The sequence below is a fragment of the Balaenoptera physalus genome (assembly GCF_965194825.1).
Source record: "Balaenoptera physalus genome assembly, chromosome: 2".
Lineage (NCBI taxonomy): Eukaryota > Metazoa > Chordata > Mammalia > Artiodactyla > Balaenopteridae > Balaenoptera > Balaenoptera physalus.
Genome location: NC_138883.1, coordinates 175,099,182 through 175,125,002, shown reverse-complemented (window position 1 = coordinate 175,125,002; position 25,821 = coordinate 175,099,182). Strand labels below are relative to the sequence as shown.

General features: G+C 41.8%; 1 protein-coding gene across 4 annotated transcripts in view; it reads left to right on the top strand.

The window, feature by feature from the left end:
- Positions 1 to 25,821, top strand: part of ST8SIA6 (ST8 alpha-N-acetyl-neuraminide alpha-2,8-sialyltransferase 6) — a 279,596-nt gene that overhangs the window by 94,591 nt on the left and 159,184 nt on the right. Inside the window, exon 1 of one of the 4 annotated variants that reach the window (XM_082452891.1) lies at positions 23,577 to 25,662. The exons of the other annotated variants lie outside the window; for them this stretch is intronic. Within the exon in view, the coding sequence (XP_082309017.1) occupies positions 25,562 to 25,662 (101 nt within the window). The 5' untranslated portion in view covers positions 23,577 to 25,561. Of the gene's footprint in view, positions 1 to 23,576; positions 25,663 to 25,821 lie in introns of those variants that run through there. 4 annotated transcript variants of the gene reach the window in all.

Here is a 25,821-nt window from a genome sequence, read left to right as displayed (position 1 = left end):
CTGCCGAGGGCCCGGGTTCAATCCCTGGTCGGGGGGGCGGGGGAGAACTAAAATCCCACAAGCTGTGCGGGGCAGCCCAGCAAACAAAAGAATCTGTACGGATAGGTTACATGGAAATATATCGTTTGATTTGGCAACATTGGCTGTGGTTCAAACAGGGGAGATTCTAGGCCAAATAATTTTTCTTTGCAACTTTGTCATTTGGTACTTGATCATGAGGCCTTTACTTCTCATCCCCCACCCCTTTTTAAACGTGGCCCCAGTTTTATACAGTGATGCCTATAGATGTGGTCCTTTTATGATGGCAGCAGTGGTTAGAATGGGGATGAGGAGGAGGGATGGAAAAGACTTGGTTGGCAAGTTCCCCAAAATACTTATAAGATGCTCTGGCCAATTTGGAGAAGTGGGTCAGAATTCATGTGGTAGACTGGCTCATTCATCCTCTTTGATACATTTCAGCTACAGCACAGCTGTCAGGACAAGGAAGTTATAAATCTACATGTTAGCATTCACATTTTAATTAATACTAATGGGCAAAGCTGTCTCTAGGGGCAGATGATATGATAAAGAATGAAGTCTGACAACTTCAAATCTCCATACGTTCTGGATTAAAGTCAAGGTGGAATATCCTGAGACTGCCACAGAAGCACTGAAAAACCTGCTTCCATTTCCAGCATCCTGTCTTTGCGGAGCAGGGTTTTCTGCAGTGACAGCAACCAAACCGAGATTACCGAGTAGACGGGACATAAGAAACACACTTCGGGTGTCACTGTCTCCCATCCCCCCCAGATGGGACCATCCAGTTGCAGGAAAACAAGCTCAGGGCTCCTACTGATTCTGCATTATGGTGAGTTGTATAATTATTTCATTTTATATTACAATGTAATAATAATAGAAATAAAGTGCACAATAAAAGTAAAAAAAAAAAAAAGAATGAAGTCTGAGAAGCAGATAATAAAGGTAGGGCGTGAAAGTATTATTTCTGAATCAATCCAGGTTGACTGCCAACAGTATTACCCTGTGTTGATATTGTCCAGATTTTGCTCTTTAGAATGGCCTTACCGTGGTTTGGATTTGGGATTTTCTAATGTTTAAAAGACCAGACGTCTCTACCTTTCCGTTAGAAAAGGCAAGAGAACAAACTCAGACCCATCAAACTGCTCAGGCAAGATTTTAGAACTTTTACTCTCATCCCTGACATCCGTCAGTTTAATTGTAGCCCCAGACAGTGTCTTTTGGGCATTGAGCTAAGACAGTGCCCAGAGGCTGTGATTTCTAAATGGTCCTTGGGTTTAAAGTCATGTTGACTCAGCAGCAGTGAGCTATGCAGGCATTAATTCATCCTGCACTTTTACATGTAAAAAGGCAGCCTAAATGATGACCTCCCTAAAATCACTAAGACAAGTCCCTATTTAGGTAATGAACAATCCCTGCAGATTTCAGGAGAAAGAAACACAGAGCACACCCAGGACTGTCTTATTTCAGTTGTGTTTAATGTGCAATAATATACACTGATGGGCAGTAGAGAAGAAAGCTTTATTTAACGTCTCTTTTTGGCTGTTCACCACCAGAACAAGTCAAAGTGAAGCCTGATGAGGTGACTCTCCAGGGAATTTCAAAATGTTGATCTGCTCTAGGTCACATCTTTCCCCAGAGACAGCCTCACTGATGATGTGAGTAACTTGTAGCTACCTATAGGGTAAGAATAGACTGTTCCAGCCAGGTCCCATTTGGTTCAATTTATCTTTCTTTCCAGGATCTACTTAAAGTCTCTTCCCTTCCTTCCAGGTCTAAAAGTTTACTGTTAATAAGCCACTATCTCCCTAAGGCCATTAAAAACTTCCCGTGTCTGATTTTGGCTTCCCGTTAGATGGTGAGCTAGGAGGGGTTGTTGGCTTTCACTCTTCAAGTCAACCTTAGGGAAACTAGAAGTGAGAAGAAATCATGGATTTGAGAAACTAACAAAAATGGCATGAACCTTCTGGGGAGAGTGAATGAATGGTGTGGCGACTCCTGCATGTGGATGGGGTCAAGGTGGAGGGTGAGTTGGAGGGAACAGGGATAGTTTGAGGAGGACACTTGAGAAGCCGTGAGAGGACAGGCTGGAGAAGAGCTCTTATGTTCTGTTCTTGCTTCTTCCTCACATGACCCTGGGTCAATCGTTGATGGATCCTTCATCAGAGAAATCAACTGTGAGTGCCCAGGTCTCTAGTGCCAGGGCCTTTGGAGTAATATCAGGGCAGAGCGAAATCCTTACAGAAGTGAGGAATTTATAAAAATAGACAAGGAGTGCCAGACGCAATGTGCAACTGTCTTCACTTCTGTGCTTCTAAACCCCCAGGGCTAGTAGATTACAGCTGAGGGAGATGAATTATCACACTGCCTGTTTTTAAAAGGAGTTTAAAGAGGAATCCCTGACCAGCACAGGTGCCTCATAAAGTGCCAAGTAGGATGTATATAATAAAAAGCAAACAAAAACAAAGCCCCTCACACCTAGAGGCTAGAGTCAACTTAAGACCACCAAAGACAAAGCGCATTATAACAGTTTCTAGAGATAAACAGAAGATCGCCTACAAAGAAACAGCACACTCCTGAATAGCAACCCTGGGTACAAGAAAACGATGGCTTCATATTTCAAAGTATTGAAGAGAAATGAACGTTGAATCAAGAATTTTATATTCAGCTGTTTTGGCACTTAAACTTGAGGGTATAAATAAACATCTAAGTACTTCTCCCAAGGATGTTGTTTGTGTAACAGCAGTTCAGGACTAGTAGGGCGATTTCATGCCTTCTGGGGGCCCAGGCTCCTTCCAGCATGTCGGTGAGACACCCCTAGGGTGCTGGCCTCAACTGTTTGATCCTTGATGGCTACTCCAGCCATCACCATTATATCCATATTTCAGCCGTCAGAAATGAAGAAGGGAAAGCCATGCCATTTCCTTTTTTAAAGTTACAGCTAAAAGATGAACACATCACTTCCACTCATACTCCATTGACTGGAACTTAGTCACGAGGTCATATCTAGTGGCCAGAGAGGCTGGGAAAGGCAGTCTTAATTCTGGCTGTATGTGAGTCCAGCCCAAAATTCAGAGGTTTTGTAACAAAATGGAAAAGGGGAAAAAGGAGAATTTTTTTTTTTTACCACCATTATATATCCCAAAGCAAAAATACTCCTTTTAAGGTAGGGAAAAGACAAGACTGTCTACTAGCACCACTACTGTTTGACATAGTTCTAGTGAATGCTATTAAAAAAGAAAAAGAAGCGGTTAAGAAAGAGATGAAACTTTCATTACTATAGGTGATATAATTTACCTAGAAAAAAACAACAATCAATATATAAGCTACTAGAACAGTTAAGGGATTTTAGGATGGTTGCTGGATATGTCAATTTACAAAAATTAGTGATTTTTAAATGCTTGTGTTAAAGATCTAGAAGAATACAATAAAAAATAAGATGTGATTCTTAATTCCAGTATAGTTTAAAGATACTTAGGTTTTAGTAAAGAATACACAAAACCTTTTTGAGAAAAATTTTTAACTGAATAAAAGACAGAAATAAATCTAAATAAATAAACTTTTAATGTCAATGGATATTAATATTATAAAGATGTCCTCCCAAATTAATTCTATAATTCTTCCCCAATTAATCTATATATTCAAGGAATCTCAAATCAAATTCTTGGTTGACTTTATTATAAAATTTATATGAAAGATTAAGGGTCCATGAATGGCTAAATTAGTCTTTAGAAAAGAGAGAAAAGAGGGGCTTCTCATCTGACCAGATATTGACATACTGTGAAACCACAGTAATTTTTTAAAATTCAAAATTTTAGAAGGCGATATTGGCATAAGAACAAGCAAATAGATTGTTGGAATAGAATAGACAATGCAGTGACTTAATATACGATAAAGATGTTGCTAGAAATTAGTGAAAGGCTGCATCTTAGATGATATTGGGAAAACAGACGCCCCATATAAAGAAAAATGAAAATGAAACCTTCTAATGCCACATGCAAGGGTGGGACTTCAGATGGATTAAAGACCTGAATGTGAAAAGTATGCATTAAAATGTAATAGAAGATAATGTAGGAGAATATCTTCTTTTTTAAAAAATTTTATTTTATTGAAATATAGTTGATTTACAATGTTGTGTTGATTTCTACTATATAGCAAAGTGATTCAGTTATACATATATATACATTCTTTCTCATATTCTTTTCCGTTATGGTTTATCACAGGGTATTGAATATAGTTCCCTGTGCTGTACGGTAGGACCTTGTTGTTTATTCATTCTAGGTACAATAGTTTGCATCTGCATCTGGGAGGGATGTTGGAAGGAGGAGAGTGGGAAGGATAAACAAAGGGAATCGATAGGTGAAAGGAGAGAGGGGCCCGGCAGAGACCCCTGCTGAAGCGTTTCTTCTGTTTTCTTCATGAAAACATTAGAATGGATGGGTCCCTCAAGGGTCCTGGCCCTGAAGGAACAGGGCACAGAACGTTTCAGCGAGGATGGGCGGGAGAGACATTGATCTGACACAGGTGGAAGGGGGAAGGGACCACCTGAAGAGGAACTTGCTACTGATGAGAGTCTCACAGGTGAGAGAGTCGGATGCCAAGGAGAGCACCATCTGTCTTCCTAGTTCTGCCTGCTCTTCCATAAGGAAAGTGCGTAACATTTGGATTAAAAAAAGAAAATCCAAGGCCAAGTACCAAGCCATATGGGGGCATTTTTCTCTTTGAGAAAAAGAAGCTCAAGTGGGGTACACGGTGCGGACACCCAGGCTCACTTCACCGGGGAGTTTCCGACTCCACAATTAATTGGCTCCACCTGGACTGATTTCCTCAGGTGTAATTTGTCTCCATGAGAGGCCAACCTTTAAAATCTCACAGTGCACCAAATACAGCAGAAAAAGTGAAGTTGAAGGGGAAAAAAAGTCATCCAAATTTTAAAATCATCTGTTAAATAGTGGTAAATGGTTTATTTATTTATTGTTTATTTATTGCGTATTACCATTACACAATACTTGTGTAATGCTTTATCTACTTCTTCAGATTCCTCAGAAATGCTTTGTGTTTATACTTCAAAACTATTTTAAATCTTGTCTCTTAAAAACCTCCCTAAATCCTAAGATGTTATGTTTTTAGAAAACTCTAATTTATTTCTTCCTAAAGCTGTGTTTTTGTTTCTGGTTTTGCTATTGAGAATGATTGCAAATTCTAAGTCACAAACAAATGGGATAAAATAACATGATAAAAACATTTAGAGTATGGCTGCAGTAGAAAGTAAATTTAAAAACACAGTGGTTCTATAGGATGCATCTTATATAGAGATTTAGAAATACTAAAATCGATATTATTCCATTTACTGTGAATAAAGAGAGGATGGATGCTTTGTCTTGAATTCAGAAAAAGATACATCTTTTAAGTGAAAGTTTCAAGAGAAGAGTTGGTATTCAAGGTAGAATTTAAAAAATGAGTAGATTTTAGGTGGAGAAAAGGGCACAAGGAAGAGGGAACCATTTGAACAAAAGACCAGGAATGATAAAAGAGGAGACATGTTTGGGAAATGGTGAGCGGTCCCATTTTTAGGTTATAAGGTGGGTTGTAACAAGAAACACCGATAAAAATACATACTAAGTGCTTGGCACTGTTCTAAATGCTTAATGTATATTAACTCATTTCATCTTTACACAACCCTGAGAGGAGACTTTTCAGGTGAAGACACTGAGGCTTGGAGACAGGTGATCTGAGATCACCCAGGTAGTAAGTGACAAGCCCAGGATACTGAACACTGGTGTCCAGATCCTGATAGTAACAGGGGAGTGTAGTTTGGGTGTTGACAGTAGAGTTTCATCTCAATTGGGAGACACTTGAGAAATACTGAAGATTCGATTTTGGAACAGCAGTATGGGATGACCTACGTACAACAAGTTTAAAGGAAAATATTTGAGTAGTGGCATATAGGACAGACCAGAAGTGGAGCTAAGTGAAGTCAAGGAACCTCTTCTTCTTTTTTTATTTTTAATTGAAGTATAGCTGATTTACAATGTTGTGTTAATTATGGCTATACAGCAAAGTGATTCAGTTTGAATCACATACATATATATATTCTTTTTTTAAAATATTCTTTTCCATTATGGTTTATTGTAGGATATTGAATAGAGTTCCCTGTGCTATCCAGTAGGACCTTGTTGTTTACTGATTCTGTGTACAAAAGCTTATGTCTACTAACCCCAGCCTCCCACTCCATCCCTCCCTCTCCCCCTCCCCCTTAGCAATCACCAGTCTGTTCTCTATGTCTATGATTTTGTTTCTGTTTCATTTGTGTCATATTTTAGATTCCACATATAAGTGATACCATATGATATTCGTCTTTTACTTCACTTAGGATGATAATCTCTAGGTCCATCCGTGTTGCTGCAAATGGCATCATTTCATTCTTTTTTATGGCTGAGTAGTATTCCATCGCATATATGTACCACATCTTCTTTATCCATTCATCTGTCGATGGACATTTAGGTTGTTTCCATGTCTTGGCTATTGTAAACAGTGCTGCAGTGAACATATTTGGGGTGCATGTATCCTTTCAAACCATGGTTTTCTCCAGATATATGGCCAGGAGTGGTATTGCTGGATTATATGATAACTCTATTTTTAGTTTTCTGAGGAACCTCCAGACTGTTTTCTACAGTGACTGCACCAACTTACATTCCCACCAACAGTGTAGCAGTCAAGGAACCTCTTCTGGTGTTGTACTGGGGGAAGGGGGTGACAGTGGGATGGGGTTGAAGAGGTGGGAAGGGAGGGGCAGACACTGAAGATGAATCTGGGAAGTCAAGGCTGAGTGTCCTGCCAGTGGCTTGATCTTGTCCTCATAGGGAAGAAGGAGGCCACGAGGAAGATGTGGTTTGGGAGGAGGAGCAGATACACTTGCAAGAAATCAAAGTGGAGCTATCCAACAGGCTTCCAGAAGAGGAGTTTCCTCCTATTCAATAATAGGAAAGGACAACGCCCATCAAATTTAGGAGTTAGTTAAGGAGGAATGGAGCTAATCCACGTGTGCAGATGTTCCCTGAGGACCACGGTCCAGGGGAAAGGACCGAGGACTGAACGTTAGGAGAAAAATGCCTGCCTTTTGCAATGTTATTGACCTTTCTTCCGCCCCCAAAACCTGAGACACAAAACATACTCATGTCACTTAGCAGAGCCTTTAATTGATTGTCCTGAGACTCACGTTGGGTTTAGGATAAGGTAGCATAACCAGGGCTATCGTGAAGGCCACTCTTGGATGTTGATAATGAAACCCTCTTGTTTCTGTATGAGAATCATTCCTTTTCTGCTTCCTCTGCTCAGTCCTCAGGTGTGGCTGGGTGTGGCTTCAATGGTGCGTTCATTTCTTCCAGCGGCGGTTCTGTATCGTCTCTTCCAGCGGCGGTTCTGTATCGTCTCTTCCAGCGGCGGTTCTGTATCGTCTCTTCCAGCGGCGGTTCTGTATCGTCTCTTCCAGCGGCGGTTCTGTATCGTCTCTTCCAGCGGCGGTTCTGTATCGTCTCTTCCAGCGGCGGTTCTGTATCGTCTCTTCCAGCGGCGGTTCTGTATCGTCTCTTCCAGCGGCGGTTCTGTATCGTCTCTTCCAGCGGCGGTTCTGTATCGTCTCTTCCAGCGGCGGTTCTGTATCGTCTCTTCCAGCGGCGGTTCTGTATCGTCTCTTCCAGCGGCGGTTCTGTATCGTCTCTTCTAGCGGCGGTTCTGTATCGTCTCTTCCAGCGGTGGTTCTTTATCATTTCTTCTAGCGGTGGTTCTTTATCGTTTCTTCCAGTGGTGGTAGCCTTTATTTCCTACTTTCTGGCTTTCCTGTTCCTGAAGGAATGCTGCTGATACTGGTGCCACCACTCCTAAAACAGATCTTGTCCCGTTTCCTCAGTAAAAATGACATTTTTGTCTAGCTTGCCAGCGGCCTCAGAAGAAAATATTTTGCTCTGTGTGTTTGCTGCTCTAGTGAATTCCACAGATCTGCTCTTTTCATATTCAAGAAGTCACTTCGTTTTGTAAAAGCTCAAGATAGTGTGAAATTTATTTATACTTGGAAGACATCATAAGAATGCATATTTTGCAGGTGAACTCTTAATCCGTGTTTTATATATGTCCTCTCATGTCATTCATTCTGCAAACATTTGCTGTCACCTACTTAAGTCACAGTGTGGTTCTCAGTGCCGGGGACAGAGGGTGAACCAGGCAGGTAGCACTCCTGCCCTCAGGGAGCTTGGCCTTCCAAACAGAAAAACTATGGGCTTCATATATTTCCTTAAATGAAAAGCACTATTAAAAAAAAAGGACATAAGAGGGCTTTGCTGGTGGCGCAGTGGTTGAGAATCTGCCTGCCAATGCAAGGGACACGGGTTCGAGCCCTGGTCTGGGAAGATCCCACATGCCGCGGAGCAACTGGGCCCGTGAGCCACAACTACTGAGCCTGCGCGTCTGGAGCCTGTGCTCCGCAACGGGAGAGGCCGCGATAGTGAGAGGCCCGCGCACCGCGATGAAGAGTGGCCCCCGCTTGCCGCAACTAGAGAAAGCCCTCGCACAGAAACGAAGACCCAACACAGCCAAAAATAAAAGTAAATAAATAAAATTTTTAAAAAAAGGACATAGAAAAATCAGAAATTTTAAATTTCTTAAATATCTAGGAACATAAAAATCAGTGAAATAAGGTTAATTGGTCATTCCTGGAAAAAAAAGTGCGTGAGAACTATCATTTACTATTGTGTTTGGTTTAAATTAATTCACGTAAGTCCAATATCTGTATTGAAACATTATAAATTCTGAAAGTGTGCTTTATTAAAAATTAGCTGATCTGGGAATTCCCTGGTGGTCCAATGGTTAGGACTTGGTGCTCTCACTGCCGGGGCCCAGGTTCAAACCCTGGTAGGGGAACTAAGATCCCACAAGCCACACGGCCAAAAAAAAAAAAAAAAAAAATTAGCTGATGAGGAAAAGGCATGAGGAATTTCCCTTCCCTCTGGTGTGTATTGTATGGTCTTGTTTCATAGCAGAGGAATCTTTCCTACCTGTGTTGGATGGTATTCATCTGTTCAGCTCTGTTTAAACTTGATGACTGACTATAAAAAGGTGTATTCTTAAAATGGCAACTCATCCTTCATCTGTCATTTTAGATTTTGCAATCTCTTGTATTAAATTTTACTTCTCTAGCCATCCTTGCTTTTAATTAAATACCTAGACATTTTTTGGAGGCACTGGCCTATATCTCTATCCCTGTATCACTGACAAATTCTTATGTCAGACCGACTTTAAAAAAACAAACTCAGAGTAAACATCTTTTAATTTTTAAGGTATTTTCACTGAAAATATAAGCTCCAGTCATAGCCCTAATGTCTTTGTATGTACTTAACCTCTTTTCTGGAACAGATTTAAAATAATTAGGGCAAAATCAGTACTTCCAAGGTGGAATGTAATCGGTAACTGCAGCAACCTGCAGCTGATCTCAGGAAGGAGCGTGGAAAAATATGTCCTTCCAACTGCGTGGCACATGGGGGAATATCTAATGAGCATCCACGGAGACAGCAGAGATTCCTGGGTCCACAGCTGCTAACAACTTGCTTTGGGACCAGGGAAAAATCATTTCACTTCCCACTGGCTGGGCTTTTGCAGCTGGAAGAGAAAGGATAATGAGGCTCCTATGTGGATAAAGCAGAAAAGAGAATCCCGGCTCTGCTGGCGGGGTTCCAGTAACCCAGACACAAAGCATGGTATTGGCTCCAATGACCTGAGTAACTCCTTCAACCTTTTATTTTACGTGCACGTTGGAAATTTAACTGAGCAGACCAAAGTGGTCAAAGAAAACTGTGAAAGAGAAACAAAAGTGCCTGAGGAAGAAAAACAGTGAAGTTAATTGACTGCGAGGGTCAGAGTTAGTACCGCAAGCTCCTCGGAGAAACCACGAAAAGAAGACCAAGTTGTCTCGGCTCCATAATTTTAGTTATTATATAAATTTGATTAAATTTATATTTTAATTACATATCCATAAATGTCATTGAAAAGTCTTCATAGAGTTAATAAAGTGATAAAATAGCTTGTAGAAACATCAGTGATGTGGAACATGTAAGGTCCGTGATCAAAGTTAGTGAAATATAAGTGTATCCTTTCTCTAACCCAGATAATCAACCTCTCAGCCTCAGGTGCCTTTGAACACAGGTGGCAAATGGGACTCATTCAAATATGCAAAACATCATTAAAGGAACATTTTCCAAGGGAAAATTAAGGTGGGTAAACGTATGGCTATCTCCTAATTTAAAGGTGAAATTACCACTGGCACATCATGTAGACTCTAAAAGAATAAGAATTCTAGTTTACAAGGTCCATGAGTTAGAACAGTACAGTGGTCCATGTATTTGGTCTGGAGCCATGCTAAGTCATTCCATGAATGTAAGAGAACAAGAAAATGTTCTCTTAAAGGATGGTGACTTAGAGGTGAGATATGAATACTAAGCACGGCCCTCCCTACCAGTGAATACTATTTCCATGTCCATATATAACAGAATGGAAAAGACAATGACTAAAAAAAGAAAGAGTCTGTAATGAAGCGTTTTATTCGTCAAGGATTTTCTTTGTTATCAGAAGTTATCAGAATGGTTTTGACTTAGAAATTCCAGTGCTGTTCTTGTGACTAGATCACAAGACCAAAAATGCTTCCAAATGGTAATTTTTCATCCCCTGCTCTCGTAGAGCACAGAAGAATAAATACTTAATTTCTGTGCTATTTTCTAATCATACTAGTGCTATTTGCTAATCCCTAAATGACTACCTTTGATTTTTCCGTAGAGACGTCCAGTTTTTCATACATAGCTTTTGGAACAATTAGGTCTCCTGTGTGAGTGTTGGCTTTTACTGAATTGTGCTTTTCTAGGACCTCAGGATTGCTTTTTTAAAACATTGCTAGTGATCCAAGAAACCTATTTTACCTGCAGAAAGAAATGGTGAAATGTATTGGACTGTGAATAATTTACAATATCTTTTTAGAACAAAAAGTAAATATTTTATATATTTTACAGTAAATAAAACATGTATTTAGGAGAACAACATAAATACTTGATAGGTTCCAGGGTTTCTTACTTTGGAAGACCTTTGCACAGGATGAGTTATATATTTAGATCCACAATAGTTCATGTATTTGCTTCTAATGAATATCTAACCTGGAGCGGTTTGTAAGTCACTGTGGCTTCTGTATTTCACTAGTTACTCTAGCTGAATAGATTTTTCTTTTCCAAGGAGCTTTGCTTTCCACGCCACATTCACTTTTTCCTTTCCCCTTTTGGTACTGGAGAAATGAGCAAGAAGACATTTGATGTGGAGATTGGGTTAGTGAAAGGGCTGGTGGGAGCAAAGCGTGGAGACCAATGAGCAGATATTAAGCAGGTGATGGTTAACGAACTAAAGAAGCTATTACAGGTCGTTGTTCCCTAGTATGTAAAAATGAGGGCTATTCTCGAAGTACTAAAGAATTGCTTTCAGTTTTCAGAATGATTAGCTCAGATTGGACCATCTGCACCTTGTCTATCAATGTTCAGAAATGGAAAGGGTCCAGGTCTCTTGTTCAGTGTTTAATATTTATTTTGTACTTATTAAAAGTTAAATTGTTACAGCTTGAGGTATAAACGTAAGCACCTTCGTACTTTATAACTTTTCTTTTTTTCTTCTTTTTTAAAATTTTTATTGGAGTATGGTTGATTTACAATGTTGTGTTAGTTTCAGGTGTACAGCAAAGTGAGTCAGTTATACATATACATGTGTCCACTCTTATTTAGATTCTTTTCCCATATAGGTCATTACAGAGTATTGAGTAGAGTTCCCTGTGCTGTACACTAGGTTCTTGGAGATAGGCAATCTACCAAAACATCTCTGTTTTTATGATAGCACTCTTCCCTTATTGTTTTCTCCGGAAATGCTTGATGCCACCCCCCAATTCTCTCTCCTTTATGCCTCTCACTCACAATCAGAAACTCTAAGTCTAAAACTGTACTTTTTCTAAGTACAGTTGACCCTTGAACAACGCGGGGGTTAGAGATGCCAACCTCTGCACAGTCAAAAATCTGCATCTAACTTAAAGTCAGCCCTCCGTGTCTGAAGTTCCTCTGTTTCCTACGTTCTGCACCCAGGATTCAACCAACCACGCATCGTGTAGTACCGTAGCACTTACTATTGAAAAAACCCCACGTTAGTGGACCCGTGAAGTTCAAATTCGTGCTGTTCAAGGTAAAATAGTTTTAAGGTAAACTATAAAATATTGGGCAATCTACCTGGAGAATGTACACCACCAGGGGGCAGAAGGAGAACAAAGACTCCGCCCCCCACCCCGACCCCCTGTCCCCCGGGGCCACACGGGGGGGGGGCACAAAACCTTGGTTAGATACTCACAGCTCCTCCCATGAGACAGGTGAGCTCGTGGCCCAAACTGGGTCCTGCCCGAGGATTTTTCTAACTGCAGCTAATGTCAAAAGGGTCTCTTCGTGAGGTTGTAAAAATGCAGCTATGGAGCCGCCTCTGACCGTGTTCCCTGCTCCCTGCTTGTGGGACAGAGTCCCCTGGCAATAAAAGAGAAGGAAGTTTGTGTGCAGATGGGGAGGATTTTAGGCAGAGACAATAAAGCATGTCCAGAAGCAAGAGAAAACAAGCCGCGTTAGCCCAACGGCAGGAGGCGAAGTGTGGCAGGAGTATAAGAAGGTAAGAGGAAGCTGGGCTGGCGAGCGTGCACCATCCCAAAGCAGTAAGGTTGGGTGTTAACGCGAGGCCGCCCGAAGCGAGAGGAGGGCTTGCAGGAGTCGGAGGGGGCACGCGTTTCGTGGTGTGCCGGGCGGTGCTTTCGGTTGCCGGCATGCGTAATTGACACAGGCAGGAGTGGAACTGACTGGAAGCATCTTTATCGGCTGGTTCTGGAAATATCAGGAGGACTAGAGAACAGAGCTTGGAAAATGGATATGGACCAGTGGAGACCAGGAAGCAGGGACAGCCCTGCCAGGGCTTTGCAATCGATACCCTTCCTCACGGATGCCACTGCCACCATGCTGAGTAATTTCCCAGCTGTCCCTGCAGCTTGGTATGACTTCCTCAGTATGTCTTGGAGGTGAGTGTGTGATGGGCCAGACCTGGATCACAGGCCCGTAAGAGGCTCCTGCAATGATCTAGTTAAAGAGAAGTGGTGGTGTCCAGGGTCACAGAAGTGGCAGGCGGCAGCCTGGATGGAGAGAGAAGAGTGGATTCAAGAGATGTTCATCACGTAGAACTGAAATGGTCTGTCGGTCCGGGGCAGGTGGGGTGGTGGTGAGGAAGGAGAAGTGTGAAGCATGACGGTTTCTGGCCTGGGCAACTTGCTGGCTGATGGTCCCCCCCACTTAGAGAGCCCAGGAGGAGGAATGGAGTCCGTATTAGCTTCATTTACCCTGCTTTCCGGTGAAGAAAGTCAGAGAGGTTAAGTATCCTGCTGAGAATCACCCCCAGTGAGTGGCAGAACCAGGATACACACCAGGTTGGTTTGAATAAAAACCTCATGTTCCTGTTCACAACAGCCAGGACATGGAAGCAACCTGAATGTCCATCGACAGAGGAATAGCCGGGACATGGAAGCAACCTAAATGTCCATCGACAGAAGAATAGCCGGGACATGGAAGCAACCTGAATGTCCATCGACAGAGGAATAGCCGGGACATGGAAGCAACCTAAATGTCCATCGACAGAGGAATAGCCAGGACATGGAAGCAACCTAAATGTCCATCGACAGAGGAATAGCCAGGACATGGAAGCAACCTAAATGTCCATCGACAGAGGAATGGATAAAGAAGATGTGTGTATACACACACACACACACACACACACACACACACACACACACACACACACAATGGAATATTACTCAGCCATAAAAAAGAACAAAATAATGCCATTTGCAGCAACATGGATGGACCTGCAGATTGTCATACTGAGAGAAGGAAGTCAGACAGAGAAAGACAAATATCATAAGATACTGCTTATATGTGGACTCTAAAAAAAGGGTACGAGCAAACTTATCTACAAAACAAAAATAGAATTACAGATGTTGAAAACAAACTTATGGTTACCAGCGGGGAAAGGAGGGGGAGGGATAAATTGGAGATTGGGATTGACATATACACACTGCTATATATAGAATAGATAACTAATAAGGACCTACTGTATAGCACAGGGAACTCTATTCAATACTCTGTAATGGCCTATATGGGAAAAGAATCTAAAAAAGAGTGGATATAACTGTATGTATAACTGAGTCATTTTGTTGTACACCTGAAACTAACACAGCATTGTAAATCATCTATAATCCAATAAAAAATTTTTAAAAACCCTCATGCTCTTTCTCTTGTAGCAGAGTGCTCTGAGTATCAGAATAGGAGGATAGGGGAGTGATCTATTAAAACGTTAGTTCTTTATTTACATATTGTCATCTTTTCCAAAGAAGTATTTCCAATTGAAATTTTGAATGGGAAGAAGTGTTTTCATAGGAAAATAACTTGCTGAAAATTTCACTCTGTGGCCAGTACATTTCTCTAGGCTTTCATTATACTTTATTCTGCACTGTTTAGTACCTAAATCTTCTCCTTATATTTTGTACTTGTATTACTACTGTTATCGTGCCCAGCATTTCTAAAGACCACTGGAATTTTTAGCAGTAGTTGGGTTAGCTACAGAAAAATGTCTAGATACTCCAGAATTACATGCATTTATTTAACAAATATTTATTTTGTACCTTCTGTGTGTTCTAGGCATCTGGAATGCAGGAATAGGGCAAAATAAGCAACGTCTGTGCCTTTATGAAGCTTCTCTTGTAATTAGGAGAGATTGACAGTATACAAATAAATATATTATGTATTTGGTGGTGATGAGTACTGTGGAAAACATAAAGCAAACCAAGGGGTAAGAAGTGCTGAGGGGTAGTTCAGCACTTACCAAGGGGTAAGACCTGAGGGGTAGTTCTTATTTTATTAAGGTAATATTTGATCAGACTAAAGGAAGAGGGAGTCAGCCATAGGCATATCTGAAGCAACAGTTTTTCTGGCAGAGGGAACAGAATTGCCAGTGCAAAGGCACTGTGGCCAAATCATTTCATCTCGTGTTTCACAAGTGCATCGTGTGTACGGACGGTCCCAGGCTTACAATGGTTTGGTTAAGATCTTTTGACTTTACCGTGGTGCAACACCTTCGAATTCTGAACTTTGCCCTTTTTCCCAGGCTAGCGACACATGGTAGATACTCTCTCCTGATGCTGGGCAGTGCTCCCAGTCAGCCATGCGGTCACGGCAACCATTCTGGACCCAGACAGCCATTCTGTTTTTCACTTTCAGTACAGTATTCAATAAATCACATGAGATAGTCTACACTTGATTGTAAAACAGGCTGTGGGCTAGATGGTGCTGCCCTACTGTAGGCTGACCCACGTGTTCTGAGCATGTGTAAGGTGGGTGAGGCTAAGCTATGGCGTTTGGTAGGTTAGGGGTATCGGATGCATTTTTGACAGGACATTTTCAACTTAGGATGCGTTTATCCGGCAGGTGACCCTCGTGTAAGTGGAGGAAGACCTGTGTCCCCTTCATCACGCTGCAGCAGAAGAAGGCTATACAGGAGACAGGACGGAAGTTAGTTGAAGTTTATGCCTGATTCCAAAATATTTCTGAATATTTTCCCTCAATTTTGAATTATAAGACCATGTTCTAGAGACACGTCTGGGAGAAAGATGCCGTTAAGGATTCTGACACGCCAGTGAAAATGAAAGTTGACTCACTTGTGCCAGTACAGCTAGAAACTTTCCATTACGTCTAAAATCTACGTGAAGGTAGACGGGGATCAAACTGGTGATATAAATGAGTAGTAAGGAATAGCATTCTGCTTAATTGCTACTGACTGTAAAATCAGACTTATTTAAAAATTTTCTCTTCTCTAGTTTTAGAGATAGCTATAAAATCAATCCTAATGTTGAGTGCTAAATATCAAAATAGAACAATAGATAACTTGCAGTAGATACTGATTTTTAAACTATGGACGAAAGTGTTCAGTATTTTTACATGGTTCCATTTGGGTTCAAAGTTTTTAACTTTTTTTTAGCGTGTTGAGCAGTCAGTTGGCATGTCAAGAACCTGCACAGGATCACAGATGCACTTCACTCAGCAAATATTTATTGAGACCTTGTCTCATTCCTGATTAGAAAGAAATTGTTTTTATTAAACAATTAATAAACCATGAGGTTGCCTTTTGATTCGAGATGTTTATTCTTTCTATCATTTTCCTAGAAGCTGCTGTCAAATCCTGTTTTACTAAGGATTTTTAAAAAATCTCAGTAATGTTGCTAAATTTTATTAAATGCCTCATTTTCCTTGGCTAAGATGATTGTGGCTTTCCTGCAATAATCACATAATATGGTAAATAAAATTAGATTTTCCTCGTGGTGAACCATCTTTCCATCATGAGAATAAATGCCAGTACGTTTTTAAAAAAAACAAACTTCATATATGTATTTGTTTTTTTGTTTTTGTTTTTTAATTTATTTATGGCTGTGTTGGGTCTTCGTTTCCGTGCGAGGGCTTTCTCTCATTGCGGCAAGCGGGGGCCACTCTTCATCGCGGTGCGCAGGCCTCTCACTATCACGGCTTCTCTTGTTGCGGAGCACAGGCTCCAGACGCGCAGGCTCAGTAGTTGTGGCTCACGGACCTAGTTGCTCCGCGGCATGTGGGATCTTCCCACACCAGGGCTCGAACCTGTGTCCCCTGCATTGGCAGGCAGATTCTCAACCACTGCGCCACCAGGGAAGCCCTGTATTTGTTTTTAAAAGACTTTTTTTTTAAGCTCTTTTAGGCTGAGAGCAAAGTTGAGAAGAAGGTACAGAGATTTCCCACATATCCCCTGCCTCTCCCATTATCAAAATCCCCCACCAGATGGTACATTTGTTACAATTGATGAACCTATATTGACACCATTATCACTCAAAGTCCAGAGTTTACATTAGGGTTCACGCTTGGTGGTGTACATTCTATGGGTTTAGACAAATGTGTAATGACATGTATCCATCATTATAGTATCACACAGAGTGTTTTCACTGCCCGAAAAAATCCTCTGTGCTCTGCCTATTCGTCCTCCCCTCCGCACTAACTCCTGGCAACCAGTGATCTTTTTAATGTCTTTATAGCTTTGCCTTTTCCAGAATGTCATAGAGTTGGAATCATACAGTGCTAATGGTTCTTTTAATGTAGTTCTTGAGATTTATGGTATGTTGCCTTGTTCATTCATTTTAATTGCTGAATGAGTAAGTGACAAAATATTTATCATTCTCCTCCTGAAGGGCAATTAGGCAGTTTCTCCTTTCTTACTTGGTATAAAATTCTAGGTTGGAAATAATTTCGGCTCAGAATTTTGAAGCTGTTAGTCCGTTGCCTTCTAGCTTCTAGCTTGGCAGCTGCTGAAAGTGTAATACCAAACACTTACATAGCGTGTGTATGATATGCCTGGCATTCTCCTAACGTCTTTGCATAATATAGCTCATTTAAGCATTATAAAAACAGGCTGACATAGATACTATTATTATTATTACTATTTTAATTTATTTTTATTTTTGGCTGCGTTGGGTCTTCGTTGCTGCACGTGGGCTTTCTCTAGTTGTGGCGAGCGGGGGCTGCTCTTTGTTGTGGTGCGCGGGCTTCTCATTGCAGTGGCTTCTCTTGTTGCGGAGCACGGGCTCTAGGCGCGCGGGCTCAGTATTTGCGGCTCACAGGCTCAGTAGTTGTGGCTCACGGGCTCTAGAGCACAGGCTCAGTAGTTGTGGCTCATGGGCTTAGTTGCTCCGCTGCATGTGGGATCTTCCTGGACCAGGGCTCAAACCCATGTCCTCTGCATTGGCAGGGGGATTCTTAACCACTGCACCACCAGGGAAGTCCTGATACTATTATCCGCATTTGAAATAAGGGGAAATTGAGGCACAGAAAGACTAAGTGTCTTGCCCCAAATTCTGTAGCCGATGAGTAGGACCCAGGTAGTTCACCTTGAAAGTTGTTTCTTAACCACTGGATTTCATCACTTTGCATCACGGGTTAATTCCTGATCCTTGGATATGACGTGGTTTGTTATCTGGCACCCACTGCTGAGATTTCCATATCTGTGCAGGTGTGAACTTAGTTGCTCTGTATGTTTCCTGTTTTCTTCCTGGGTCATCTCTGATGCCAGGGTGTATGGTCCTATTCCTGCCGGAACCCACCTGCTCCTCACTTCCATGCAACCCGAGAGGGAGCTTACAGCTCAGGAGCCAACCCTTGACAGACGGACACAAGCTGTTGAATAAATGCCTCCCCTGCCTGGCCTTCAGATGGACCATTCTCAGGTGCATCTCAGATGGTTCCTTAGAGAGTGCCTGCCGGGATTAAGCTCCAGATTCCCGTAGAATGGACCAACCAAATCATGGTTTCTCTTTCCACATCGCTTAGTACTGCTTCTGGGGTCACTTCTCAAATAAGCTTCCTACTTGCGAGCCTTTGCCTCGGGCTTTCCTTCAGGTGGGCACGGTGGTGGGCAGGTCAAGAGTTGGCATCAAAAGTGGCCCTGGAAAGCATGAACCACTTACCAGTCAGACAGAAGCAGGCACCCATCACTGGTGGTAGGTGGAGTGGGGAGCACCGTTGACATCACAGTTACCCAGACACTCACTGCAATGGCTTGGAGCAAAGCGCAGGTGAAGATGAAGCTTTCACTTAAGAGACAGGAAAGGCCTTTGACTAGTATGTGGCATGAATCACAGATAGGCTGGTTTGGGTTAATGCTTTAAGAGCTAACTATCAACTCAGTGCGGGCTCTGAAAACTGGAGCACCTCATGGCAGGATTTAAAGAAGATATCATCACATGCACCCCTATGTTCATAGCAGCAATAGCCAAGACACGGAAACAGCCTAAACGTCCATAAACAGATGAATGGATAAAGAAGATGTACATGTATACAATAGAATACTACTCAGCCATAAAAAAGAATGAAATAATGCCATTTGCAGCAACATGGATGGACCTAGAGATTATCGTACTAAGTGAAGTAAGTCAGAAAGAGAAAGACAAATATCATATGATATCACTTACATGTGGAATCTCAAATCTGATACAAATGAATTTATCTACGAAACAGAAACAGACTCACAGACATAGAGAACAGACTGGTGGTTGCCAAGGGGCGAGGGGAGGGGGAAGGAAGGGCTGGGAGTTTGGGATGAGCAGATGCAAACTATTATATAGAGAATGTTCTCTACATCTGGAATACAAATTGGAAAAGAAGTAAAACTGTCACTGTTTGAAGATGACATGATGATACTATACATAGAGAATCCTAAAGATGCCTCCAGAAAACTACTAGAGTTATGAATTTGGCAAAGTTGTAGGATACAAAATTAATGCACAGAAATCTCTTGCATTCCTATACACTAACAACGAAAGATCAGAAAGAGAAATTAAGGAAACAATCCCTTTCACCACTGCAACAAAAAGGATAAAATACCTAGGAATAAACCTACCTAAGGAGGTAAAAGACTTGTACTCAGAAAACTATAAGACACTGATGAAAGAAATTAAAGATGACACAAACAGGTGGAGAGATATACCATGTTCTTGGATTCGAAGAATCAATACTGTGAAAATACTATACTACCCAAAGCAATGATCAGTCAGAGCACACACTTCCTGCTCCTTTTTTTCAGTATTTTCCTCATTTCTGGTAACTGGGGCTTTCCCTTTCTTTATTGAGAACTTAGCTATGCATTCCTTTTTTACCATTAGATTTTATAGAACATTTCTAAGTGTTTGTAACAGATCTAAGTATTGCTTGAATTAGGTATTCTTTCTATCTTTAGCTAAAAGGTCTGAGTTTCTTTTTCCCTCCTTCTTTGGAAAATATTGACATACATATTCTCTTTTTAATCTTTTTTTGTGTGTGCGAAACAATGATTATTTCACCCTGAAAGGCAATGAAAGTAATGCACTTTTACTACATCCTTCACTCTTCTTTATATTTTCCACAATCTGCCATGAACTGGAATTTTCCTTCCCAGATTTATAATATACTTATTATATTTCTGTAGCAATTTTTAAAGAAAATGTAACAGTTTTATTGTGGAATTCTATTATTTAGGCTCAATTCTATTTTTAAAATGATCTGTTGCTCATCTGAGTTCTTTCTGATTACAACTTCTTCATTGTGAACTTCTTATTTTGATTCGTTTTATGATTCGATTATAGCTCAAGTTGATTTTTTTCCAGGATACATATAGAAATATTATATATTCTGAGTTCTTAAATATTTGAAAATTTCATGTGCTTTTATATATAAAACTATCTTAGTTGGGTATGGAATTTTGGGGTCACATCTTTTCTGCTCAAAAACACAGTAAATATTGTTTGTTCCTTTTGAGTCTAATGTTGTTGAGGGGAAGTCAGAAACAAGGTTAATTTTTACCTGTTTCTTCTGTCGGGATGGTTTTAGAATTTTTTCTTTGTTTTTAAATAATCTCTGCAAGAGGATACATCATAAAGTTAATTGTTCTCTATTAAATTTCTCTGGATCCTCATGACTTCACATAATGAGTTCAGACAATGAGAACACAAAACATCTGCGTATTTAGACATTTCCTTATTTTGGTAAAGTTTTCTTCTATTATATCCTTAAATGTTTTAATACTTCATTTTTATGCTTTTAAAAAACAACCCCTAATCTCTACATGATATATATCGAATATCTGTCTTTGATACATATAATTGTTGTCCTAATCAGTATATTTTCCTTGCCCCTTTCCTTTGTGTTTTCTGCAATTTTCATCAGCCTAATCTCTGTGACACTAATTCAGATTTTTGCCACCTAAATTCTCTTCCTCAGTCTTCTAAAGGTAGTTCTAAATTCTGCAATGGTTTTTTTTTGTTTTGTTTTTTCCTGTCGTCAGCTCACTTTCCTTCCTGTTGCCTTGCTATCTTGTCTTTCAGTTTTTCTTCTTTGTGTTCTTCTTTCATAGTGTTTATATTTCGTTTCCTGGGGAGTACAAAGTGATCCTTGCTTAAATTTTCTGCTGTTTCCTGCAGTAAGTCTTGTTCCAACATATATTCCTCTTTTGCTTTTCTATTGGTTACATTTCTTTCCATTAGTCAAATATTTTGCAGAACTTTTGCATAATTTTTTTTCTGCTTACTCATCTTTGAAATAAGTTAAGCCTGTTTCTTTCTGCTACTTGCCAGAAATATTATGAATGGAAAATCTTTGGCAGTTCTTCCTTTTTATTTGCCTACTTGTTGAAATTTAGTTTTGCATTAAGGACTTGCTATTGGATATTTTTGTTTCATTATTTATCTGCTTATAGTTTAGGTTGTATGGAATGAAGTGGTGGGGAAGAGAAGTTGAGGAGAGCAATATGGCAGGCTTGGGTATATTATCTTAGCACACACAACACCCACCCTCCAATTTTGTTGAAACAACTGGAGTTCTACCCAGTCTTGCAAACTCTGGAATTAGGCAGGATCGTCTGGGACAGGCTAATTCGGTATAAAAACCAATGTATCAAGGGCCATTTGTTTATTGAATAGGTGCTCATTTTCCTTTAGTAAATTGACTTTAATCGTTAGCTGGAAAATTCTTTAGCAGCATCTCTCTTCAAGATTAGCAGTATCTCTAGGTCATCATTCCTAAATGGAATGGCTAGAAAGCTGTATTCAGTGAAAAGCAGAAATATTGGTCACCATGTTTCTTTTAACATGGTAGCCCTGGCCATTCCCACTGACGGCTACTCATCTTTGTTGGGTCCTACTCCCAGCCTTTGCTCTTCCAAATTGAGTGTTAGTTGGACCTTCAAAAACTTCCATTTCTTTTCCACAAATCTAAGTCATAAATAGGGGAGATGAGTCTTGAACTTGGTATTCTCATCCAATTAGTTCATCTTTAGTAGGCATTCTGGGGGCTTGTGGAACGGGTTTGTGGCCATTTTATAGTTTTAGGATAAATGCGGAGTTTCCATATCTCTTTTTTGGTCCTTTATGATCTTTTAAGTGGACTTCAGGGAAAGGAGATTTAGACGTTAAGATGTTTTATATATTAACGTCTATTTTATACTGTGAATAATAACTTTATTTTTTTGTTTTGTACTTTTAGTTATACTACAAATTGTTCTTTATATATATATATATATATAAAACCCAAATGGAATTTGTGTATCATCCTAGGTGTTCTAATCTTTAAAGTGACTTTATACGTGGAATTTCTTCAATTTTTAAAATATTCAATTAGTAACGGGAGAAATCTGTAACAAAACATATTTGAAAATGTAGCTCCCCCCCACAAGGTTGTTGATTTCTTGAAGTTATTTCTACTTTTATTTATATCCTCTGATTTACTGAAAATACGTAGCCTTGGTTACGCTATCCTTACGAATTTCCTCCCCCCAAGGAGTAGTTTAATATTTATGAATGTGCCATTGTCCTGCAGTCCTCACAAATCTCTAATATAACTAAAACCAATCAAGCAGCCTGAAGACATCAGAAACCATTCTTTCTAGACAGGGAGATAAAAATGTCACCCAAATGAATGAAAAATTTTTTGGTGCATCAATTTTCTCTGTTTCTCACAGTACTCCTTCCTTTCCCTGTATTGAAAGTTTCCACTTGTGTATTCTAGTAGATATAGTAGACACTTGATATTTGGGATTTTTCATGAATCCTCCAATCCATGCATTTGAAAATGTTTAAAACCTTATACCCAAAAATGAGAAACCCCAACTTCCAGGAAGATTTTCAATGACTTGGACATTTTTTATATATCAAAACTTCCCAGTATTTTTTTTGTAAGTTATTTGATGAAAGTAAAGGCACTCCTGATGACAAATAAAAAAATAACAAAGGCAAAATGAGAGGCAGATGCTGGGAAAACTGGGAGAGTAAGGTAGGTTCACACACCAGATGGGGCTTCTGCACACCAGCCTGAGTTTCTGAGGGTTCAGATATTTGGGGCTGCTGGTCAAACCTATGAATGTTAAGTGACCAAATGCACATTTTCCCAGTATTGGTTCTGTGCTGATAATATTTAAAGAATCATGTTTTTGTCAGGTTCTTTGATCTCTCAAGGATAAGCAAGATAATTCATATTTTATCAACCCACGTCTTCAATTACAAACCTTGTGGTAAAGATCCCTACTGTCAAATTTTAACACTGGGTTCAGAATTCCCATTGCAAATTTACACTTGGTTTTCCAATTAAAATGGGCTTTTGCGAGTCCCCTGCTGATAGCCATTGGCTTGATAAAAAGTAACTTCATTTGCAGAAAGGGTGTTTAGGGAGCCCAGTGCAAGGCTGACTCTTCTGCTGTTGCCTTGAGCCCAGTTGTGCTGAAATATTAAACTTTAGTAAATCAGGTGAAATTGCAGCTTCCTGGCTGATACAATAATGCCCTTTACTGTTTTTCTGGAAACCATCTTCAGCGTGAGTTGTCTGCACAATTCTTCAGCTCTAAGAGAAAGAAAATTCAGACTTTGCACAATTCTTCAGCTCTAAGAGAAAGAAAATTCAGACTATCTTCCAAATCCAGACAACTTTTCCATTTTCAAGATAATTGTGCCCTATCCTGCTTATCTAATAGTGCTTAAACTTTCAAACTCATAGAATTGGATTACTTTATTATTTTAGCACCAGCTGAAGATAGCATTACTTTATCATACCCATCCTCAGATAAGCAGCTGGATCCCTAAAAATGTCAGTCTTAAGTAAAAGTAGCAACTTTTCCTTTATCGATTAATACATATTTTAATAGGAATAGAGCTATGGAAGGAATTCCTACTTCTAGTCACATTTATTTTCAGGTTTTTTTTCTTTTTCTCTTTAAGAAGAGCATTAATTCTGAGGCGTTTTATTCATTGACCAAACATTTATTGATCAACTGCTATGTGCAAAGTTCTGGTGCGTTTTCACCCAAGTATTTTAAACTGGAGTAAATGCAGAATTCGTAGAAAGGAACTAAGCAGGCTTGCATTTCTCTTCTTGATATATGCTGTGATTTATACTGCGATGAAATCACTGGCGACAGCTTTATTGAGCTGTCTGGGCTGCTGGCTTCTCAAAGGCTCTCACATTGGTTTTTCAGGTTAAGACCTTATGCCTCTAGGAGAGCTCAGTTGAAATATATTTTTGTTACTAAGGTCACTAAAACCTTTGAAAGCACCTTTATCAAGGTCTTCGCAAGGTGGTGGGGTCCAAGGGTTGCTTTTGGGAAAATATATACAAAAGCGGATGGAATAGCCCAGTGAGCCCCCATATTGCCACCGTGGGGTTTAGGGTTTATGGGTGTTCCTCCAGGGTTCAGAGTCAGTAGCAAAACCCAGGGAGGTTGCACAGTGGGCCCTGGGGCCACGCGCAGACAGAATAGCTTAGGGCCGAAAGAGGAGAGGCCCACGGCCAGATAAGTAATTGGGAAGCCAGACTATATCACGCTGTCATGGGATCGTCTCCTCTAGTATATAATACATGAGATACTAACTAATCAATGAAACGCTAGCCCATATGATCCAGCCCAACATGAATTAGAGCAGGGGTCTGACACGTTGTTCTGGAAAGGGCCAGAGAATCAACACTTCCGGCCCTCTGGGCCGTCTGATCTTTGGGACCACGACTCAATTCTGTCCTTGCAGCGCAGAAGCGGCCCTAGATCAATAAATACAGCCGCACGCGGCCATTGATAACACAGAGGAATGGGGCAGGCGGTTGGTCCAAGGAAGCTCTTCACAGAAACGGGCAGGGGACGAGTTCGGCCTGCGGGCGGTAGTTTGCCCGACCCCTGGGGACGGCCTGGCCCCCGGAAATCCATTCGCCGTCCCTCTGAATCTGCCTTCAAGCAAGGGGAGGTGCTTGGAAGTCCCTAGCAGCCTCTGCGCGTGGGACGATCCAGCAGAGCGACTACTCCGTTTTCAAAGTTTTGGAAGTGGGCCCTCCCTCCCTCTTCCGCCTCTCCGAGCCCTCGCTGTTCTCCGCAGGGGCGCAGAGCCAGGTGTGGTCCGCCTGGGCGGGCTGCGTGGGCTTCGGGGAAGAGCGCGCGGCCGCCCAGGGGCAGGTGAGGGCGCAGGAAAGTTGGAGCCCAATCAGCACGGCGTCCAGCTCCCGAGCCCCAACCTTCAGGTGACCCCGCGCGGCGGCGGCGACCAGAGCCCGCAGCAGCGCCGAGCGCCTCCGGGAGGAGAGGAGGCGAGCTGGGTGCCTCGCCACCGCCAGCCGGGCTGCCACAGCGATCCGGGGCTGCGCGGGAGCCGGGGGAGAGAGCCGGGCCGCGGCAGCTACCTCTGCCCGCCGAGACCGGGCGGGCGGGGCCGGGGACGCGCGCCGCTGCCGCCGCCGCCCCTCCCTCCCCGCCGCCTTGAACGCTGGAGGTGTGCGTGGCTGCGGCGGCGGCGGCGGCGGCGGCGGGAGGCGCGACTCGGGGCCGCCCGGGCTGCGCTTCGCCGGGGCAGTGGCGGCGGCGGCGGCTGCGCCCGTGGCTCAGGATGCGGCCGGGAGGCGCGCTGCTCGCCCTGCTCGCCAGCCTCCTGCTGCTGCTGCTGCTGCGCCTGCTCTGGTGCTCGACCGACGCGCCCGCCCGCCCCAGGTAACCCACCGCCGCGCGCCCCGGGGGGGGGGCCCGGCCGCCCCCTCCCCCCGTTCCTCTCGGGCGCGCGGACTTTCGGCCGCTGCGAGGACGAGCCGACGGCCAGCGGCGGCCTGAGGGTGGGGTGGGACGGGGGCGTCCGGGAGGCGGGCTGGGTGC